The sequence below is a fragment of the Leucopleurus acutus genome, assembly GCF_964270905.1.
Source record: "Leucopleurus acutus genome assembly, chromosome: 1".
Classification (NCBI taxonomy): Eukaryota; Metazoa; Chordata; class Mammalia; order Artiodactyla; family Delphinidae; genus Leucopleurus; species Leucopleurus acutus.
In genome coordinates this window covers 12,396,035-12,416,447 of record NC_139142.1, presented here as the reverse complement: position 1 = coordinate 12,416,447, position 20,413 = coordinate 12,396,035, and the positions used below count along the sequence as shown (strand labels likewise).

The 20,413-nt window shown below is 43.0% G+C and overlaps 1 protein-coding gene across 4 annotated transcripts in view; it reads right to left on the bottom strand.

Annotated features, from left to right (window-relative positions):
• Positions 1-4,324, bottom strand: part of CCDC88C (coiled-coil domain containing 88C) — a gene marked incomplete at its 3' end in the record, with an annotated part of 127,182 nt that extends 122,858 nt beyond the window's left edge. For all 4 annotated transcript variants that reach the window (XM_082841878.1, XM_082841880.1, XM_082841879.1 and 1 more), the window contains exons 1-2: positions 4,251-4,324; positions 3,402-3,502 (exon numbers count right to left, since the gene is read on the bottom strand). In XM_082841878.1, the coding sequence (XP_082698004.1) occupies positions 3,402-3,502; positions 4,251-4,310 (161 nt within the window). In that variant the 5' untranslated portion in view covers positions 4,311-4,324. The remainder of the gene's footprint in view (positions 1-3,401; positions 3,503-4,250) is intronic.
• Between the last annotated feature and the right edge of the window lie 16,089 nt (positions 4,325-20,413).

The following is a 20,413-nucleotide window of genomic DNA, read 5'->3' as shown; positions in this document are numbered from 1 at the left end:
CATGCACAGATGTACACCATCACACGCACGTGGGCACACACACACAAACCCAGCTCTGGGCTCCACGCTAACAATAATGACGATTGACATTTGTTGGGCATTTCCTATACATGCATAATGCATAATCTTATTTAATCCTCCCCGAATCCATAAAATACCATCCCCCCTATTACAAATCAGGAGATTGAGGCTTAGAGAGTTTAAGTAACTTGCCCAAGATAAGAGCACTAGTAAGTGGCAGAGGGAGGATTTGAACTTGTCTACCTGATGCTAGAGTCGAAGCTCTTAATTTTCCTATGAGACCATGAAAAATGTGTCCAAAGTGAATCAGACACCTAGTTTTTCCCTGGACTACCAGTAGGTACCTAGAGAAACTGCATTTACAGAGGAGCTATTCAGCAAGTTTTCCCAAGCATCTCCATCCACGCCACTCAATGCCTCACTTTCATTCAGGAATTCTCTTAGACCTGGGCCTCCCCTGAAAGCTGAGCCCACAGGGCTTTCCAGCTTCCAGGCACTGATGTCACTAGGAGGCCAGGGCCCAGAGACTACTACCGCAGCCTTCTTCAGTTGCCAGAGACAATGCCCAGGTGCAGTCACGTGACCCCCAGCCAGCCTCCATATGGCTCCGAAGTGTTAGGTAACACGCCTCTTATCTGAACTCCAGCAACAGGTTAGCACGCTGCTCTCTGCAATTTTCTCTGGTCCTACCAACTTGGAGAGAATTTATCAAAATAGGCGAACTGAAGACAGTTGGGGCTACTAGCATGGGAGATAAGGCAGAACAGCCTTATCACTTACCTGCTAGTTAGCCCAACATGTCTCCACTTGGGAGAAGTGAAAACAGGCTTGGCTTAAGTAGTGTTAGATGTGGGGCTAGGATATGGGTCCCAGAGTCCAGTTTTGCCCTAGATCTTGTTGGGAGCGAGCTAAGGCTAAGAAGTATGCGGTAATCTAGGAGACTAGGAATGTAGGAGAAAGGTAGACAGAAAAGGAAAAAAAAAAAAGAACTCTTAGGGGGTGCCCCAAATCCTTTCTGCATTAAGAAGGTGGATGCGTAACTACATAACCAACGCCAATACCTATTAAGTGGCAGGCACTATGCTAATTACTAACATCATTTAATCCTCACAACCATCTCTTAAGGAAGGTACTTTCCTTCCCACTTTACAGGTGAGGAAACTGAGAGGTTGAGTGATGTGCCCAGCATCACAAAGCATGCATGAGAGAGACCTAGGGTTTGAACCCAAGCTGGCTATCTAGGCTTTCAACACTAGGGTTGAAATTCGTCGTTGTTGTTTTTTTGAGGTAATTTTTTATGTGGGATCTTAGTTCCCCGACCAGGGATCGAATCCGCACCTCCTACATTAGAAGCACAGAGTCTTAACCACTGGACCACCCAGGAAGTCCCCCTGAGGTAACTTTTACATTTAGGGTGAAATGCATATATCTTCAGTTACACCTTGATGAGTTTTGAAAGATGAAATATACTCCAGTCAATATATGGAACATTTCTACCACCCTCAGAAGTTCACTTGTGCCCCCTTTCCAGTCAATCCCTGCCCACTTTCAAGAGCGAACAATGCTCTGATACCTATCACCTGGAACAGGGTCATTCCTATCAGTCAGTCAGTAAACTGCGTGCTGCTTGTGCCTCTCCCTCCTTGATTTCCTCCTTCTGGAAAGCCACCCATCTTCCCCACTGTCCCCTCCTCGGCGTCCAACCCTGGCCAGAGGACCCAGAAGCACTGCTTGAGGCCTGAAGAGCTGCACACGTATCAGTTCCCACTTCCAGCACGATTACCCTGGCGAAGCACAGAGGAGAAAATAACGTTTCAAACTGTCAAGGGGAAGGGAGAAGCCCGTCCAACTGAATTCAGTCGCGAGCCGAGTGTGAACAAGTGATGAGCTGGCATTTCTCAAAGGAATGGTCCAACAGGCTTTCCTGATTTACAAGCAAGTGGTAAACGCTTCAGGAATTCCAAAGGTCAGGGAAGAAAGAGAAACAGTCCCAGGGCTTTTGTTCTCCCCTCGCCTGGGTGTAAAAGCTGAATGAAAAGGCTGGGGGACACTGCTGCTTTTTTTTTAATTAAACAGGACAGCTCTAAGTTTCACAGGTTGCTGTACCCATGGAATCCAGCAATTTTCGGGGTCTAACAGGATGAGGGGGGAAGAGTTGCCAGAACCTGAATATGCCACAAGATAACCCGAGGAAAACTTCTCATCAATGTTCTCGGAGACGTGCTGCCAAAGCTGACAACAGATTTGTCTCTTTAGAATTTAATCAAACTCAAGACTGGTAACAGTGGTAGTGCCTTAAAAAAAAAAAAAAAAAAATTAAGACTGAGATGTATCTCCCAGAGCACAACATCAGGTAACTTCTTAAACCAAAGAACCAATGTTCTCGGGATATTTTTTAAAATAGATCTTTGTAGGTAGATGTATTTAAGCCATTTTCTGAATATACCAAAGCTGACTGTTCCTCCTCCCACGCGGGCCAAAAACGAAGCTGATTCTCATCAGCTAACAGGTTCATGCTCCAGTATGACAATTTGCTTAGTTGCAGGTGAGTAGGTGAGCGTAAGGGCCTGATCCACAGAGAACATCAGGATGTTTTATTTTGCTTCAAGTGCCTGTGAATCATAACTGACACTCAATGCCAATATGTTCCCTGCAGTTCCTGAGTTAAAAACAGAATGCAGCGGCAGGAGCCAACACCTACATGTGGCAGGCTGTCAATCAGACAGGCTCTGCAGAATTCAGCAACAGGAAAGGATGTGGTCAGACCAACATGCTAGCAAGTGTAACTTCCACCAAGACCCTGTTTAAGCCTCAAGCTTCAAGACAAACAGTACCACAGTATTCTGGCTCCCTGCGCCTCTCCCAACACAGTGACTTTAAATCCAGTTCCTGAGAAGGGACTTAACCAACTATACTTGCTCTGGGGCAACTGAAAATGGAAGATGAAGGGGAGCTCAGAAACACAGGCGTCCTGACCTCGAATGAAACTTTATAGTCACTCACGGATGCTCCGGTCCCACCCGACACTTCCTGTAACCAGACACTCTCCGTTACAGTTCCTTGCCCCCCAAAAGAAAGGGTTTTTTTCGTCTCATTACTCAAACAACAATCAAGTCCCTGAGTTCGAAGTCAATTGCACTATCTACACCATGTGGATGACAGTCACTCAATTTCAAATTCCTTTCATCAAACAAGCTGCCAACCCACTGTCCTGGAGTTCTCCCCCCACAAACGACGAAAAGACACGTTAATGCTGAGATACCAGTGGCCCGACGTGCAAAGAACCCTCCACTGCAACTTCACGTTCCATTTCTACAACCTTAAATTTCGACTTGCTGCGGCATCATTCCCTCCTTCCTTCCTCCCCGAATATAACTTACATTTGCAACATGATTTGGTTCAAAAAGATGCCGTCTGCTAAATCCATGTACATTGTCAGGGTGTCCTGGTTGCCGCTTCCGAAGGGGCCAAAAGTTTTCACCTGCGGGTAGGGGACACGGAGAGAAAGGCAGGAAAAGTCACCTCCACGCGCACAGTCTAAAGCTCTCCAGGCGGGCAGAGCCCCTGTGGGCAGGAGGGGGTCACCCAAGACCACCCACCCTTCAACAAACAGCACCCTTCTCCAGGGCCTCTCTCCCCTCCCCGCGCCAGGCAACAGACGCGAGACAGCAGAAAGAAAACTTCCTCGCCACTTTTCTCCGGCGTGTCAGAGCGGAAAAAAAAAATAAAAGGGGCTTTTCAATAAATTTCTCACGTCTCAAATCCACTGGAAATCAGTGCGCCCAGCGCAGCCTGTACACGTTCTCACTGGGAACCCCCTAATCCCCACCGCCATCCACCCGCTGGTCTCAGGGGTTCAGAAACTACACGAGGATGTTTTGGGGAATGGGTCCTTCTCTCGAATGGTCAAAGCCATGGGAGGCCAGGGTGACCACCGGAAGACTGTCGCTCCAGGGCCTCCGGCCCAACGCCCCGGTGGGAACAGGTGTACCCGCTCAGCCCCCAGCCGGGCCGAGAGCGCGGCGGGGTCCTGCACCGGGCGCGCGGGCTCCAGAGCTGGAAATACCCCCGTACTCCGGGACACTTGATGACCGACCGGGGGCACCTGATGAATCCTCTGCGTCCAGGGGCTTTCCGGGAACCCGGCCGGGTCGGGTCTGCCGCGACTGCAGGCGGGCGGGAGTGGAGCTAGTGCCCCAACAATGGGGCGAAGGGCCGGGCACACTCACCCAGGTCACCAGCGGGCTCTGCAGGAAGAGCTCCATGAGCTCCGAGACGGTCACGTCCATGCTGAGGCTGTGCCCGCCGGCTCAGCACCCCGCGACCCCGTCCCCCGCGCCGCGTCACAAAGCGGCTCTGGCAGCGAGCGGCGGGGGCGGGTCTGCGCCGGCTCGCGCCCGGGAGACAAAGGCGGGGCGCGAGCCCACGTTCCGCGGTTTCGGCGGCCCAGCGCCCCGCCCGGGACTGGGGGAAGGGGAGGGCCCGCCGCTCGGGGAGGAACAATGCGGGCAGCGGCCCCGCCCCTCGGCGGCCCTGGGCGATTGGCGCGCCGCCTCGCGGCTGCGCTGGTAGCCCGGAGGGGGCGGCGGCCCGCACGTGCGTAGGGGGAGGGGGCGTCCCGGCTGCCGGCACCTGGGGCGGCCACCGCACGCCTACGCCGAGCGCACCCTCCGCGCGCTTGGGGCCCCGGCACTTGGCTCCTCTCTGCGCGTGTGCGTCGGCCACAGGGCCCCAGCGCCAAGTGCGGGCCGGAGCGCCGGAGCGTGGGTCCCGGCCTGTCCTTCCCCCGGGAGGCGGGCCACCGGGGCGCCCTGCCCGCCGAAGTCGACCCGGGTACGCCGCCCGCTGGGGGCCCAGCGGAGCCCACCAGCCCGAGACTGGCGGCCCCAGGCAAGTGCAGCCTCCCAGGTGCAGCCGAGGCCCCGCCCGGCTCCGCGGCGGGAGGGCCAAGCCCGCGTGCCTCAGGTGCCGGGGTCGGTCTCGCGGGCAGGTAGAGCGCAGGCCCGGAAGTCAAAGGAGAAAAGTTTGTGTTGAGTTTAGACCTTAGGAGCGCGACGTCTTGCGCCCCACCGTGCCACCTCCCAGGCTGCCCGCCTTTTATAAGTGCCCGCAGGAAAGCGGATGATGTAGCTGCCCCGCCCTGGACCCGCCGCAACTGTGACACCCCTTCCTCCACCCACCAACACCACCGTCACTTTGCCAGAGGGGAGCCAAATTCCGGATCCCAACTTGGAGGACGTACCAGCAGCTTGGTGGTAGGCGACAGGAAAAAGGACAAGTGCCCCAACTGGATGGAAAGCAAGCCCTGGGCCCAGACGCAGACCTCGCTGCTGAGACAGCTGCGGTGGACCCCGGCTGGTCTCTGCCGCCTCACCTTGGGCCGGTAATAATTTCACACTACGATTCAGTCATTGTGCAAAACACTTTATACAATTTAATCGAATCCTCACGCGTTTCCCAGATGAGCCCACCGGTGCGGTATTGACCTGAAAGCGCCTAGCATAATTGTCGGCGAGTATACAGTAGGCGCTAAATGGCTGCTGGTTTGCTTGTCAGAAATGTGAACGTTGACTCTGTCAAGTGTTGGGGCTCCGACATCTACCGGTGAAGTGTGGTATTGCAGCCGAGTTCTGCAGTACCTTGTTGAGCTGGTGAGAGGGGGTGAGATTGTGGCCCCAGTAGCCAAGTCGGCTAGGGGGTCCCTAAGGAGAAGTGTGGAAGTCAGGGTGACAGAAAAGAAAGCGGGAGACTGCAGAAGAACTTCGAGCTTCTGTGGTTTTCTTGTGCACCAGAAATTCATTAATTCCTTGATTACTTAATTGCCTATATTGTAAAATCAGTTGGAAAAGAGGTAAAATGTGTATCTATGCCCATCTCTGTTTAGAAGCCCGGTTCTGTGCACGCAAAATTTTTTTCACATTGACCCCAACTCTTCTGGAAAGACAAGGAGGTGATCTTTAAAGTTATTTGATAAGCATAATCTTTCACACTGAGAAATACATTGGGCAAATGCTTTCTGACGTTTGTGGTAAGACATTTCCCTTCCTGGGGAGAGAATTTGTCACTAGGGGATACGGACAGTCCCTGCGCCACAAACACGTCAGGAATTTCTGTTTTGGGGTCAGTTAGCTGCTGTGTTGATTCATTATCGTTGATGCATCAGCAGTTCATTGGCTCAACCCCATCTCACCCCATTCAGAAGGAGCTGGCTCAACATCATTGTTCCTACATGAGGCAGGGTGTCAGGTAAACTGGATGGTGCCCAGGTTGCCGGGGTGGAAGGCTTCAAAGGGCTGGATGACCTGGACGAGGCACTTCCTAGAAATCCTCTTACTCCATAAAATCAGAATAAGAACATTTTCCCTGTATGACGTTACAGAGTAATTTTGAGGTTCAGGTGATGCATGTAAAAGGGTCTATAAAGGTATCTTCCTCACTGTCGTCTCATCTTTTGCCCCCTTCTACCACTACTTTAATAAGAGTTGTTTCCCCTAAGTCTCCATCGGGTTGGGGCATAAGCTTCAGGAAGCAAACACACAGACCATCTACTAAACACTAAGCAGTAGCCCTCTATCCCCTGCCTGTCCCTCCAGACCTTGGCTTTCACTCCATGTGTCTGAGACTTAAATTTTTTTCTTGTTCATTTCTGCATGAAAAATAATTTATTTGCATTGCTTCTTAGACAGAAGTAGTATTTTAATTATGTTCTTCATTCTGCTAAAGGAATTTTCTCCCCTTCCCAGAAAATGCTGGCTCATCAATGTAAGCTAATGGCATCTCTGTAATTTGATAGGAGCTTAAATAATTTGTACAGCTTTGAGGAGGGGGGGAGACTGGGTATTTGTTAATGTCTTTAATTACTTTTTGTTATGATGAGCATATGTTAATTTCATAATTTTTTGTGTTAAAATATACATAACATAAAATTTACCATCTTAACCATTTTTAAGTGTACAGTTCAGTACAATTTAATTTTATTAAATCATTCACTTTGTTGTGCAGTCCTCACCGCCATCCATCCCCGTAGCTCTCTTCATCTTGTAAATCTGACTCTATACCTATAATTTTCCTTCTCCCTCCCTCTAGCCCCTGGAAAACCTAATTCTATTTTCTGTCTTTATTATTTTGACTAAGTGGAATCACACAGTATTTGTCTTTTTGTGACTGGCTTATTTCACTTAGCATAATGTCCTCAAGATTGAACCATGTTGTAGCATATTGCAAAATGTCCTTTCTTTTTAAAGCTGAATACTATTCCATTGTATGTATATATTGAATTTTGCTTATCCATTCATCAGTGGATGGACACTTGGGTTGCTTCCATGTTCTAGCTATTGTGAATAATGCTCCTGTGAACATGGGTGTACAAGTATCACTTCAAGACCCTGCCTTCAGTTCTTTTGGGTATATACCCCAAGGTGGGATTGCTGGATCGTATGGTAAATCTATATTTAATTCTTTTAGGAACCTCCATACTGTTTTCCATAGCAGCTGTACCAGTTTACAGTCCCACTAACCATCCACAGGAGTCCTTTTCTTCACATCTTTGCCAGCATTTGTCATCTCTTGTCTTTCTGAATCTAGCCATTCTAACAGGTGTGAAGTGATCTCTCGGGTTTTTGATTTGCATTTCCTTAATGAGTATAATGATGCTGACCATCTTTTCACATACCTGTTGGCCATTCATATATCTTCTTTGGAAAAGTGTCTGTTCAGGTCCTTTGCCCATTTTTTAAATTGGATTATTTGGGTTTTTTTCTGTTGAGTTGTATGAGTTTTTTTTTTTTAATATATTTTGGATTTTAACCCCATTATGAGATATATGATTTGCAAATATTTTCTTCCATTCCATAGGTTGCCTTTCATTTTGTTGATGATTTTCTTTGCTGTGCAGAACCTTTTTAGTCTGAGTTTATTTTTGCTTTTGTCACCTTTGCTTTTGGTGTCAGATCCAGAAAGTCATTGCCAAGATTGATGTTAAGAAGCTTACTGCCTATGTTTTCTTCTAAGAATTTTATTGTTTTCAGGTGTTACATTCAACTCAATCTATTTTGAGTTAATTTTTGTGTATGTTATAAGATAGGGGTCTAGTTTCATTATTTTGCAGGTAGCTGTCCAGTTTTCCCAACACCGTTTATTGAAGAGAACGTCCTTTCCCCACTGCATATTTTTGGCTCCTGTGTCATAAAATAATTGACCATATATGGGTGGGTTTATTTCTGGACTCTATTATGTTCCATTGACATATGTGATGTTTTTATTCAATACCATTCTATTTTGATTGCTACAGCATTGTAATATAGTTTGAAATCAGGAAGTATAATGCCTCCAGCTTTGTTCTTCTTTCTCAACATTTCTTTGGCTATTCATGGTCTTCATAGTTTCATATAAATGTTAGGATTATTTTTTCCTATTTCTGTGGAAAGTGCCATTGGAATTTTGGTAGGGATTGCATTGAATCTGTATATTGTTTTGGGTAGCTTGGACATTTTTTTTTAATTAGTTTATTTATTTTTGGCTGTGTTGGGTCTCGTTTCTGTGCGAGGGCTTTCTCTAGTTGCGGCGAGCGGGGGCCATTCTTCATCGCAGCGCGCAGGCCTCTCACTCTCTCGGCCTCTCTTGTTGCGGAGCACAGGCTCCAGATGCGCAGGGTCAGTAGTTGTGGCTCATGGGCCCAGTTGCTCCGCAGCATGTGGGATCTTCCCAGACCAGGGCTTGAACCCGTGTCCCCTGCATTAGCAGGCAGATTCTCAACCACTGCGCCACCAGGGAAGCCCCAGCTTGGACATTTTAACAATATTAATTCTTCCAATCTATGAACATGGAATATCGTTCCATTTTATTTGTGTCTTTGATTTCTTTCATCAATGTCTTAATAGTTTTCAGTGTATAGGTCTTTCACCTACGTGGTTAAATTTAGTCCTAATTATGTTATTTGTTTTTGATGCAATATATTTTTTTTTTGGTTGCATTGGGTCTTCGTTGCTGCGTGCAGGCTTTCTCTAGTTGTGGTGAGTGGGGGCTACTCTTCATTGCGGTGCACGGGCTTCTCATTACAGTGGCGTCTCTTGTTGCAGAGCACGGACTCTAGGCACATGGGCTTCAGTAGTTGTGGTGCACGGGTTCAGTAGTTATGGCTTGCGGGCTCTAGATTGCAGGCTCAGTAGTTATGGCTCACGGACTTAGTTGCTCCGCGGCATGTGAGATCTTCCTGGACCAGGGCTCAAACCCGTGTCCCCTGCATTGGCAGGCGGATTCTTAACCACTGCACCACCAGGGAAGTCCCTTTTTTGATGCAATTTTAAATGGGATTATTTCCTTAATTTGTCTTTCTGATAGTTATTAGTTTGTAGAAATGCAACAGATTTTGTATATTGATATTGTATCCTGCAACTTTACTGAATTCGTTTATTAGTTTAGTAGTGTTTTTGGTGGAGTCTCTTGGATTTTCTATATATAATATGTCATCTGCCAACAGTAACAGTTTTACTTCTTCCTTTCTGATTTGGATACCTTTTATTTTTTTTCTTGCCTAATTGTTCTGGCTAGGACTTCTAATACCATGTTGAAAAGAAAGTGGTGAGAGTAGGCATCTTTATCTTGTTTCTTATCTTAGAGAAAAAGCTTTCAACTTTTCACAATTGAGTATGATGTTAGCTGTGGCCTTGTCGTAGATGGCCTTTATTATGTTGAGGTATATTTCCTCTCTACCCACTTGGTTGAGAGTTTTTACTGTAAACAGATGTTGAATTTTGTCAAATGCTTTTTCTGCATGTATGATTTTTATCCTTCATTTTGTTAATGTGGTGTATCACATTGATTGATTTGAAGACTTTGAACCATGATTGCATCCCTGGGATGATCCCATTTGATGATGGATATGATCATTTTTAATGTATAGTTGAATTTGGCTTGCTCATATTTTATTGAGGATTTTTGCATCTGTGTTCATCAGTGATATTGGTCTATAATTTTCTTGTGGCATCCTTATCTGGTTTTGCATTATCAGGGTAATGCTGGTCTCATAAAATGAGTTTGGAAGTGTTTCTTCCTCTTATTTCTGGAAGAGTTTGAGTAGGAATGATATTTATTCCTTGAATGTTTTGGTAGAATTCACCAGTAAGTTGTCTTGCCCTAGACTTTTGTTTGTTGGGAAGTGTTTGATTACTGATTCAGTCTCCTTATTAATGGTTGGTCTATTCAGATTTTATATTTCTTCATAATTCAGTTTTGGAAGGTCGTATGTTTCTAGGAATTTACTCATTTTTTCTAGGTTGTCCAGTTTGTTCTATAGTTGTTCATAGTAGTCTCTTACCATCCTTTGGATCAGTTGTAATGTCTCCTTTTTTTTTTTTTTTTTTGTGGTACATGGGCCTCTCAGTGCTGTGGCCTCTCCCGTTGCGGAGCACAGGCTCCAGACGCACAGGCCCAGTGGGCAAAGCTCACGGGCCCAGCCGCTCCGCAGCATGTGGGATCTTCCTGGACCGGGGCACGAACCCGTGTCCCCTGCATCGGCAGGTGGACTCTCAAGCACTGCGCCACCAGGGAAGCCCATAATGTCTCCTTTTTAATTTCTGATCTTATTTTTTGATTCCTCTCTTTATTTTGGTCAGTCTGGTTGAATGTTGGCCAATTTTGTTTATCTTTTCAAAGAACCAACTTCTAGCTCTTAGTTTTATTGATCTTTTCTATTGTTTTTTTAGTCTGTATTCCATTTATTTCCACTCTGATCTTTGTTATTTCCTTCCTTCTGCTAACTTTGGGCTTTGTTTTTCTTTTTCCAGTTTTTTGAGATATAAAGTTATTTGTTTGAGATTGTTGTTGTTTCTTGAGGCAAACATTTATCACTATGTATTTCCCTCTTAGACTTGCTTTTACTGCATCCCATAAATTTTGGTATTTTGTATTTCAGTTTTCATTTGTCTCAGGTATTTTTATTTTTATTTTTTTACAAAGTTAATTATATTTTAATGTGCTAACAATGAACAATTCAGAAATGAAATTAAAAAGCAATTTCATTCACAATAGCATCCAAAAGAACAAAATACTTGGGAATCAATTTAACAAAAAAGTGCAAGAACTATGCACCAAAAGTCCTAAAACATTGCTGAGATACTTACCTGAACGTCTGATTAAATGGAGAGGTGTACCATGCACATCAATTAGAAGGCTCAATTATTGTTAAAGAGGCAGTCCTCCCTAAATTGATCTAGAGATTTCACATAATCCCCACGAAAATCTTTTTTGGTATAATAGAATTTGACAACCTGACCCTAAAAGTTACATGGAAATGCAAAGAACATAGAAGAGCCAAACAGTTTTGAAAAAGAACTAAGTTGGGATACACTACCTGGTTTCAAAGCTTTCTATAAAGGTAATCAGGACAATCTTTTTTTTTGTTTTTTTTTTTTTTGGCCACAACGCACAGCTTGTGGGATCTTAGTTCTCCAATCAGGAATCGAACTTGCACCCTTGGCAATGAAAGCACGGAGTCCTAACCACTGGACTGCCAGGGAATTCCCTGGGACAACCTTGTATTGGCATAAACGTAGACATATGGGTCAATAAAACAGAATGGCATGTCCAGAAATAAGCCCTTATGGTCACAATCAATTGCTTTCCAACAAAGATGCCAAGGCAAAAAAAAAAAAAAAAGTATATCTTTCCTCCCACTATATGCAAAAATTCACTCTTAGATCTAAATGTAGGAGCTAAATAATTATTATCTACACTAATTCCAAAAATCTACCCCCCAAAAAACCCCCAACTAACTAGCTCTTTGCTTTACTTCACTAGGGCAAATGACTAAGGTTAGAGATGGGCCACATATTTTGAATGCCATTGTCTGTTAGTTTTGACATCTTTACCAATATTTTCCTCTCTGTGACCAGATTTGTCAAGTTGAGTGCCTTGGAAGAAAACCCCACCATATTACCCTGATGGACGTCTGCGTTGGAAAAAAAGGTAATGGAATTTTTAAGTTGATCCCAAGGGTGCTGAAAAATCCTAGATGGGTTCTGAACTCAGATTCTGTTCTAAAGAATAATATTTTCCATCTAGAGAATTTGACTGACAGTTGCGCTAATAATTTCTCAAATTTAGCTGTGATCATTCACCTTAATTTAATTTGAAGATGTAACAAGGAAAGGAAGACCTCCCCAGGGGTGTTCGCCACTGAGTTCCTTCGGCCTTAAAAGGCTGAGAGGGTCTAAAAAATTCTAGGTCAGCAGCTGTGATTTGGGGGATTTCACAGATGGAAGAGCCCCAGTTTGTGTCTATCCTGACAGCCTAGGATGCTGCTGGTCAGGACCAAGCCTGCTTCTGTGAAATGCCTCCGAGGCAAGCAATCCCTCATTAATGTCTCAGGTATTTTTAATTTCACTTTTGATTTCTTCATTAGCCCACTGGTTTATCAGCATGTTGTTAATCTTCATATATTTGTGAATTTTCCAGTTTTCTTCTTATAATTGATTTCGTTTCATACTATTGTGGTCACAAAAGATGCTTGATATGGTTTCAGTATTCTTAAATTTACTAAGACTTGTTTTGTGGCGTAGCATATGATTTATCCTGAAAAATGTTGCATGTGCCCTCAAGGAGAATTTATGTTCCGCTGCTTTTGTATGGAATGTTTTGTATATATCTGTTAATGCCGTATGGTCTAAAGTGTCCTTTAAAGCTGATGTTACCTTACTGATTTTCTCTCTGGATGATCATTGATGTAATTGGGGTATTAAAATCCCCTATTATTATTGTATTGCTGGCTATTTTTCCCTTTAGATCTGTTAGTATTTGCTTTATAAATTTAAGTGCTCCTATGTTGGGTGCATAAATATTTACAAATGTTATATTCTCTTGTCAGATTGACTCCTTTATCATTATGTAATGCTATGCTTCTTTACAGTCTTTGTTTTAAAGTTTATTTTGTCTAATGTAAGTATAGTTACCCCAGCTTTCTTTTGGTTTCCTCATTTGCATGGAATATCTTTTTCCATCTCTTCACTTTCAGTTTATACGTGTCCTTACATCCAAAGTGAGTCTCTTATAGGAAGCATATACTGGGGTGTTCTTTTTTGTTTTTTTATCCAGCTGCTCTGTCTTTTGATTGGAGAATTTAGTCCATTTGCATTTAAAGTAATTATTGATAGATATATACTTATTGCCATTTTGTTAATTGTTTTCTGGATGTTTTGTAGTTCCTCTCTCTTCCTTTCTTCATCTCTTGCTCTATTTCTTTGTGCTTCAATGACTTTCTTTAGTAGTATGCTTAGATTCCTTTCTCACTTTCCAATCTAAGTAGTATGCTTAGATTCCCTCTCACTGAGAAAGATTCCTTTCTCAGTCTTTTGTGTATCTACTACAGGTTTTTGCTTTGTGGTTACCATGAGACTTAGATATAATAACTTACATTTGTTACAATCTATTATAAGTTGATGACTTAAGTTTGAACATGCTCTAAAGCTCTACATTTTTACTGCCTCCCAAAGTTTTTTGTTTTTGATGTCATATTTAACATCTTTTATCTTCTGTATCCCTTGACTAATTACTGTAGTTATAGTTATTATTACTACTTTTATCTTTTAACCTTCATATTAGCTTTATAAGTGAATAGTCTGCTATCTTTACTATATATTTACCTTTACCAGTGAGATTTATACTTTCATATATTTTCTTGTTACTAATTAGCACCCTTCCTTTTCAGTGTAAAGCAGTCCCTTATTTCTTGTAAGCCTGGTTTAGTGGTGATGAACTCCTTTAGTTTTTTGCTTGTCTGCAAAACTCTCTCTCTCCTTCAATCTGAATATTAACTTTGCCAGGAAGTTTTTTTCTTTTATCACCTTGAATATATTGTGCCACTCCCTTCTGGCCTGCAAAGGTTCTGCTGAAATATCTGATAGTCTTATGGGGGTTCCCTTATATAGAAGAAGTTGTTGTTCTCTTTCTCCTTTTAAGACTCTCTTCTTGTCTTTAACATTTGACATTTTAAGTATAATGTGTCTTTGTGTGCATCTCTTTATGTTTATCTTATTTGGAGCTGTCCGTGCTTCCTGGACCTGGACGTGTTTCCTTCCCCAAGCTAGGGAAGTCTTCTGCCATTCTATCTTCAAATAACTTTTCTGCACCTTTCTTTCTCTCTCTCTTCTCCTTTTGAGACCCCTATAATGAGAATGTTTGTGTGTTTGATGTTGTCCTATAATTTCCTTAAGCTGTCTTCAGTTTTTTTTTTTTTTTTTTGGCCATGCCATGTGGCTTGTGGGATCTTAGTTCCCCGACCAGGGACTGAACCCAGGCTATGGCAGTGACAGCACCGAGTCCTAAGCACTGGGTTGCCAGGGAATTCCCTGTCTTCACTTTTTAAATTCTTTTTTCTTTTTGCTGATATGATTGCATGAGTTCCACTGCCCTGTTTTCAAGTTCACAGATCTTGTCTTCCGTTTCATCTAGTCTACTGTTGAACCCCCCTAGTGTTGGTACAGTTAGTGTATTTTTTAGCTCTGTGACTTCTATTTGCTAATTTCTATATTTTCTCTGTGTTGAAGTTCTCACTATGTTCGTCTATTCTTCTCCCAAGTTTGCTGAGCATTTTTATGACCATTACTCTTTATCAGGTAAACTATTTATCTCTTTCATTAAGGTTTTTTTTTTGAGGTTTATTCCTGTTCTTTCATTTGGAACATATTCTGTTTCCTCACTTTGCTTGACTACGTGTTGGTTTCTGTGCATTAGATAAAACAGCCGCCTCTCTTCGTCCTGAAGGAGTGGCCACATGTAGAAGATGAACTTTGGCATTCACACTTGCCCTATAGCTCTTGGCTGTCTTTCAAACCTTTATGCTTGTGCAAGCGAGCTTATTTTACTTTGAATGGCTCCCAGTAGTTGAGGATGTGCCAAGACCTGTTCATGTCTCAAACGGGAGGATCTCAGCACCTCGATTCAGGCTGATTGGAAGCCAGACCCTCAGGCAGCAGCTTTTAAGTATGCAATTATAAAGTATCCAACTGTGCAGAGTTCTGTAGACCTGCAAGCATAAGCCCTGTTGGCCACCAGAGTCCGTCAGTTTGGAGGTGTCCCCTTGGTGAAAGTTGCGAAAATTGGGGCTGTAAATGAGTGTAAAGCTCTTCTCTGGGAGATACAGGCAAGCTGGGACAAGGCAGAGGGAGAACGTAAAGACGGAGTCCCCTGCCCTACATTCCCTGAGAGCATCTCTGTAGGCACCTGGATGTGTGCCAGACTTGAAGCCTGCCCCTCAGGCAGAAGCTCCAGGACAAGCAAGTGGGCCTTTTTCACAGAAGGACTGGGGGTGTGTTTCAGTCTGCTGTCTGCACAGTGCCCTGGGGGTGCTGTCTGCCAAGAACTGTCTCTCTAATTGTTATTGTGCTGTGGGACACAAGCCCCCCCAGGCCACCAGAGCCGGGTGATCAAGAAGCATTCCCTGGGGGAAAACCACAAAATCCAGGGCACCAGACATGTGTAAGAGCTCTACTGGTGCTCTGAGGTCGCAGAAAGGAAGAGGGTGAAGATGGTACCCACCCTTCGAGGTCTCTGGAAGGCTTACAGTCAGCTCCCCTCGGGCTGCAGCTATGATGATAGACTACTAGGCTGCTTTCAGAGGAAGACTGAGCTCCTGGGGTCTGTTGCTTCTTGCTGTGCCCTGAAGGTCGTAACTGTTTAAGAACTCTTTCTTTATTGGTAACAATCCTTTGGGACCTGTAAGTATAAGCCCCACTGACCACCAGAGCTAAATGATCGAGGGGTGTCCCCGGGACAGCAGCCACAAAAACCTGGGAACCAGACATAAAAGCGGGGGCACCTGACGTGTAAAAGCTGCCCTCCAGGAGCTGCCAGCGCTCTGGGTTACAGCAGAGACCGAGTGTGAAGATGGTGCCCACTGAGGATGGGAATAAAGATGATGCCCGCGCCCCCGCCACCTTTCGCAAGGCAGAGGGAGAGCATAGAATGGCAGCCAACAGACTCCATCCCCAGAGAGTATCCAGAAGACTCCTGCCCCTGTGGCTGATGCTTTAAGGTTATCAAATGAATCTCTTTCGTATAAAGTTTGGGTACTTTTCAAATAGCTGCTTCTGCACTGGGCCCTGGGGTGAGTAAGTTCACACATGAGCCCTTTAAGAGTCATTTCTCAGTTTGCTGCAGCCCTTAGGGTCTCATAATTGTGAGCCCCGTTGGTTTTCAAAGCCAGATGTTTTGGGGGCTTGTCTCTCAGGTGCAGATCCTAAAAGTTGTGGTGTCCAGGGATTTCCCTGGTGGCACAGTGGTTAAGAATCTGCCTGCCAATGTAGGGGACACAGGTTTGAGCCCTAGTCTGGGAAGATCCCACATGATGTGGAGCAACTAAGCCCGTGCACCACAACTACTGAGCCTGTGCTCTAGAGTCCATGAGCCACAACTACTGAGCCCAAGTGCCACAACTACTGAAGCCCGTGCACCTAGATCCCGTGCTCCACAACAAGAGAAGCCACTGCAATGAGAAGCCCGTGCACCACAACAAAGAGTAGCCCCCGCTTGCTGCAACTAGAGAAAGCCCGTGCGCAGCAACTAAGACCCAACACAGCCAAAAAAAGAAAAAAGTTGTGGTGTCCAGTGTAAGGTAGGAACCCTTTGCTTCTCAGGGAGAAGCTCCAGGTTTGTGGGTTCCCTCCCAACTGTGGGTCACTGCCCTAGGGGTGGGGTTTCTGGCAAGATTGTGTCTCAGCTTTTCCTACCTGCTTCCGTGTTTCCTTTTTCTCATTTGCCTAATGTGAAGAGTTGCTCAGCTAGTTTGTAGGTCTTTTTCAAAGAAAATTACCCCAAATTTAGTTGTAGATTTGGTGTGTCTGAAGGAGGAGGTAATTTCAGGATCTTCCTATGTTGTCATCTTGAACCACCTTCAAGTTAACTCTTGTAAGGGATAGAGATCTAGTTGCATTTTTTTACATGTGAATATCCAATTTTTCCAACACCACTTGTTGAAGAGACTCCAGTGAGTATTCTTGGCTACCTTGTTAAATATTGGTTGACTGTGCATGGGTTTATTTCTGGAGCCTCTATTCTGTGCCATTGGTCTGTTTCCATTGTGTCTTTTTTTATGCTAATACCATACTGTTATGATTACTATAGCTTTAAAATATAGCTGGAAATCAGGATGGGTGATGCCTCCCACTTTGTTATTTTTTTCCAGAATTGCTTTGACTATTCAGGCTCTTTTGTGGTTCCATATAAATATTAGGATTGTTTTTTCCACTTCTATTTAAAAAATGCCATTAGAATCTTGATAGAGATTGCATTGATTCTATAGATGGCTTTTGTGGTATAGACATTTTAACAATATTCTTCCAATCCATGAACACAAGATACCTTTCCATTCATTTGTGTCTTCTTCAATTTCTTTCATCAGTGTCTTATAGTTTTCAGTGATTAGGTATTTTACCTCCTTGGTTAAATGTATTCATAGGTGTTTTGCTGTTTTGGTGCTATTGTAAATGAGATCATTTTATTTCTTTTGCAGATAATTCATTGTTGGTGTATAGAAATGGTACTGATTTGTGTATGTTGATTTTGTATTCTACAACTTTACTGAATTCATTTATTCTAGCACTTTTGGTCGGGGGAGTCTTCAGGATTTTCTATATATAAAATCATGTCATCTGCATATATGAACAATTTTTTTCTTCCTTTCTAATTCTGATGCCTTTTATTTCTTTTTCTTGCCTGATTGCTCTAGCTAGGACTTCCAGTACTATGTTGAATAGGAGTGGTGAGAGTGAGCACCCTTGTCTTGTTCCTGATTTTAGAGGAAGCGTTTCACCATTGATGTGATGTTAGTTGTGGGCTTATTATATATGACCTTTATTATGTTTAGGTACATTCTTTCTATACCTAATTTTTTAAGAGTTTTTTTAAACCATAAATGGATGTTCAGTTTTGTCAGATGCTTTTTCTGCATCTATTGAAATGATCATATGTTTTTTTCATTCATTCTATTAATGTGGTATATTGCATTGATTTTGTATATGTTGAACCATCCTTGCATCCCAGGGATAAATCCCACTTTGTCATGGTGAATGATATTTTTGATGTGCTTCTGAATTTGGTTTGCTAGTATTTTGTTGAGAGTTTTTGCATCCATATTCTTCAGGGATATTGTCCTGTAGTTTTCTTTTCTGGTAGTGTTCTTTGTGGCTTTGGTATAAGGCCTCATAAAATGAGTTTTAGAGTATTCTCTCCTCTTATATTTTTTGGAAGAGTTTGAGAAGGATTAGTGTTAATTCTTCTTTTTTTTAATATTTATTTATTTGGCTGTGCCAGGTCTTAGTTGCAGCATGCAGGATCTTCTTTGTGGCATGTGGGATCTTTAGTTGCAGCATGTGGGACCTAGGGGTGGAATCTGGGCCCCCTGCATTGGGAGCGCAGAGTCTTAGCCACTGGACCACCAGAGAAGTCCCTAATTCTTCTTTAAATGTTTGTTAAAGTTCACCTGTGAAGCCATCTGGCCCTGGGCTTTTCTTAGTTGTGAGATTTTGATTACTGATTCAATATCCTACTAGTGTTTGGTCTATTCAGATTTTCTGTTTTTTCCTAATTCAGTCCTGGTTGGTTGCATGTTTCTAAGATTTTTTTCCATTTTTTTAGGTTGTCTAGTTTGTTTGCATATAGTTGTTCATAGTAGCCTCTTATGATCCTTTTTGTTTCTGTGGTATTAGCTGTAATGTCTCCTTTCTCATTTATAATTTTGTTGATTTGGTTCTCGTCTCTTTTTTCCATGGTTAGTCTAGCTAAAGGTTTGTCAATTTTGTTTATCTTTTCAAAGAACCAACTCTTATTTTTGTTATATAGTAGGTTTTGAAATCAGGAAGTGTGAGTTCTTCAGGTTTATTCTTTTTCAAGATGGCTTTGCATATTTCGGGTCCCTTGAGCTTCCATATGAATTTTAGGGTGGTTTTTATATTTCTGCAAAAAAACATCATTAGGATTTTGGTAGGGATTGCACTGCATCTGTAGATTGCTTTCGATAATACAGTTGACCCTTGAACAACAGGAGGGTTAGGGATGCCACCCCCCCAACATAGTCGAAAATTCACATATAACTTTATAGTCAGCCCTCTGTAATCAAGGCTCCACATTTACAGTTTCAACCAACTTCATATCATGTAGTACTGTAATACATATTTATTGAAAAAAAATCTGCATGTAAGCGGACCCATGCAATTCAAACCCATGTTGCTCAAGGGTCAGTTCTATTGACATTTTCCAAGTCTTGCCAATGCATGAACATGGGATGTGTTTCCATTCATTTATGTCTCCTTTAACTTTTTTCAGCAATGTTTTGTAGTTTCCATTATACAAGTCTTTCACGTCCTTGGTTAATTCCTAAGTATTTATTCTTTTTGAAGCTACTGAAAATGGAATTGTCTTCCTGATTTCCTTTTCTGATTATTCATTGTTAGTGCATAGAAACACAACAGATTCTTGAGTTTTAATTTTATATTCTGTTATTTTGTTGAATTCATTTATTCTTTTTTTTTGCAGAATCTTTATGGTTTTCTACATTTAAGATCATATCGTCTGCAAACATAAATAATTGTATTTTATCCTTCTCAATTTGAATGTATTTTATTTCTTTTTCTTGCTTAATTGCTCTTGTTAGAACTTCCAGTACTATGTTGAATAGAAGTGGTGAAAGGAGACATCCTTGCCTTGTTACTGATCTTAGAGGAAAAGCTTAAAAATATTTTTAAAAAGTCAAACCTACATGAGAAAACTTGACCTTAAAAAATAAGTTGAATGGATATTGATGCCTGCAGGGTTGGTCACAACTGTCCAGTAAGTGGTCAGTTCTCAGCTGAATTCATTTAACTTTGATATTTCATTTTAAAGGTTTGATTTAAGTACAACTTTTTCAGAATAATTTCTGCATAAACCAGTGTAAAATAAATGAAATATAAGCATATAGAATAAAAAGTCATCTTCTATAATTGTTCTATATTCTGTCACAGATGTGACATTTTGGAAATTCTTGCAGTATTGAAATAAGTGGAATTATACAGGAGAGCAGCTAAGATGGTGGAGTAGAGAGACCCTGAGCTCACCTCCCCTCATGAGCACACCAAAATCTGCAGAACAACCATTGATTTAAAAGAACCAAAACCTACCAGGAAAGATCTACAACTAAAGATATAAAGAGGGAACCACAACAAGATGGATAGGGGGAGCAGACTCACAATATAATCAAATCCCATACTCCCCAGGTATGCAAATGACAAACTGGAGAATAATTATATTTCAGAGGTTCTCCCACAGGAGTGAGAGTTCTGAGCTCCACATCAGGCTTCCCATTCCAGGTGTCCAGCCCTGGGAAGACAAATCTTCAGAGCATTTGACTTTAAAGGCCAGCCGG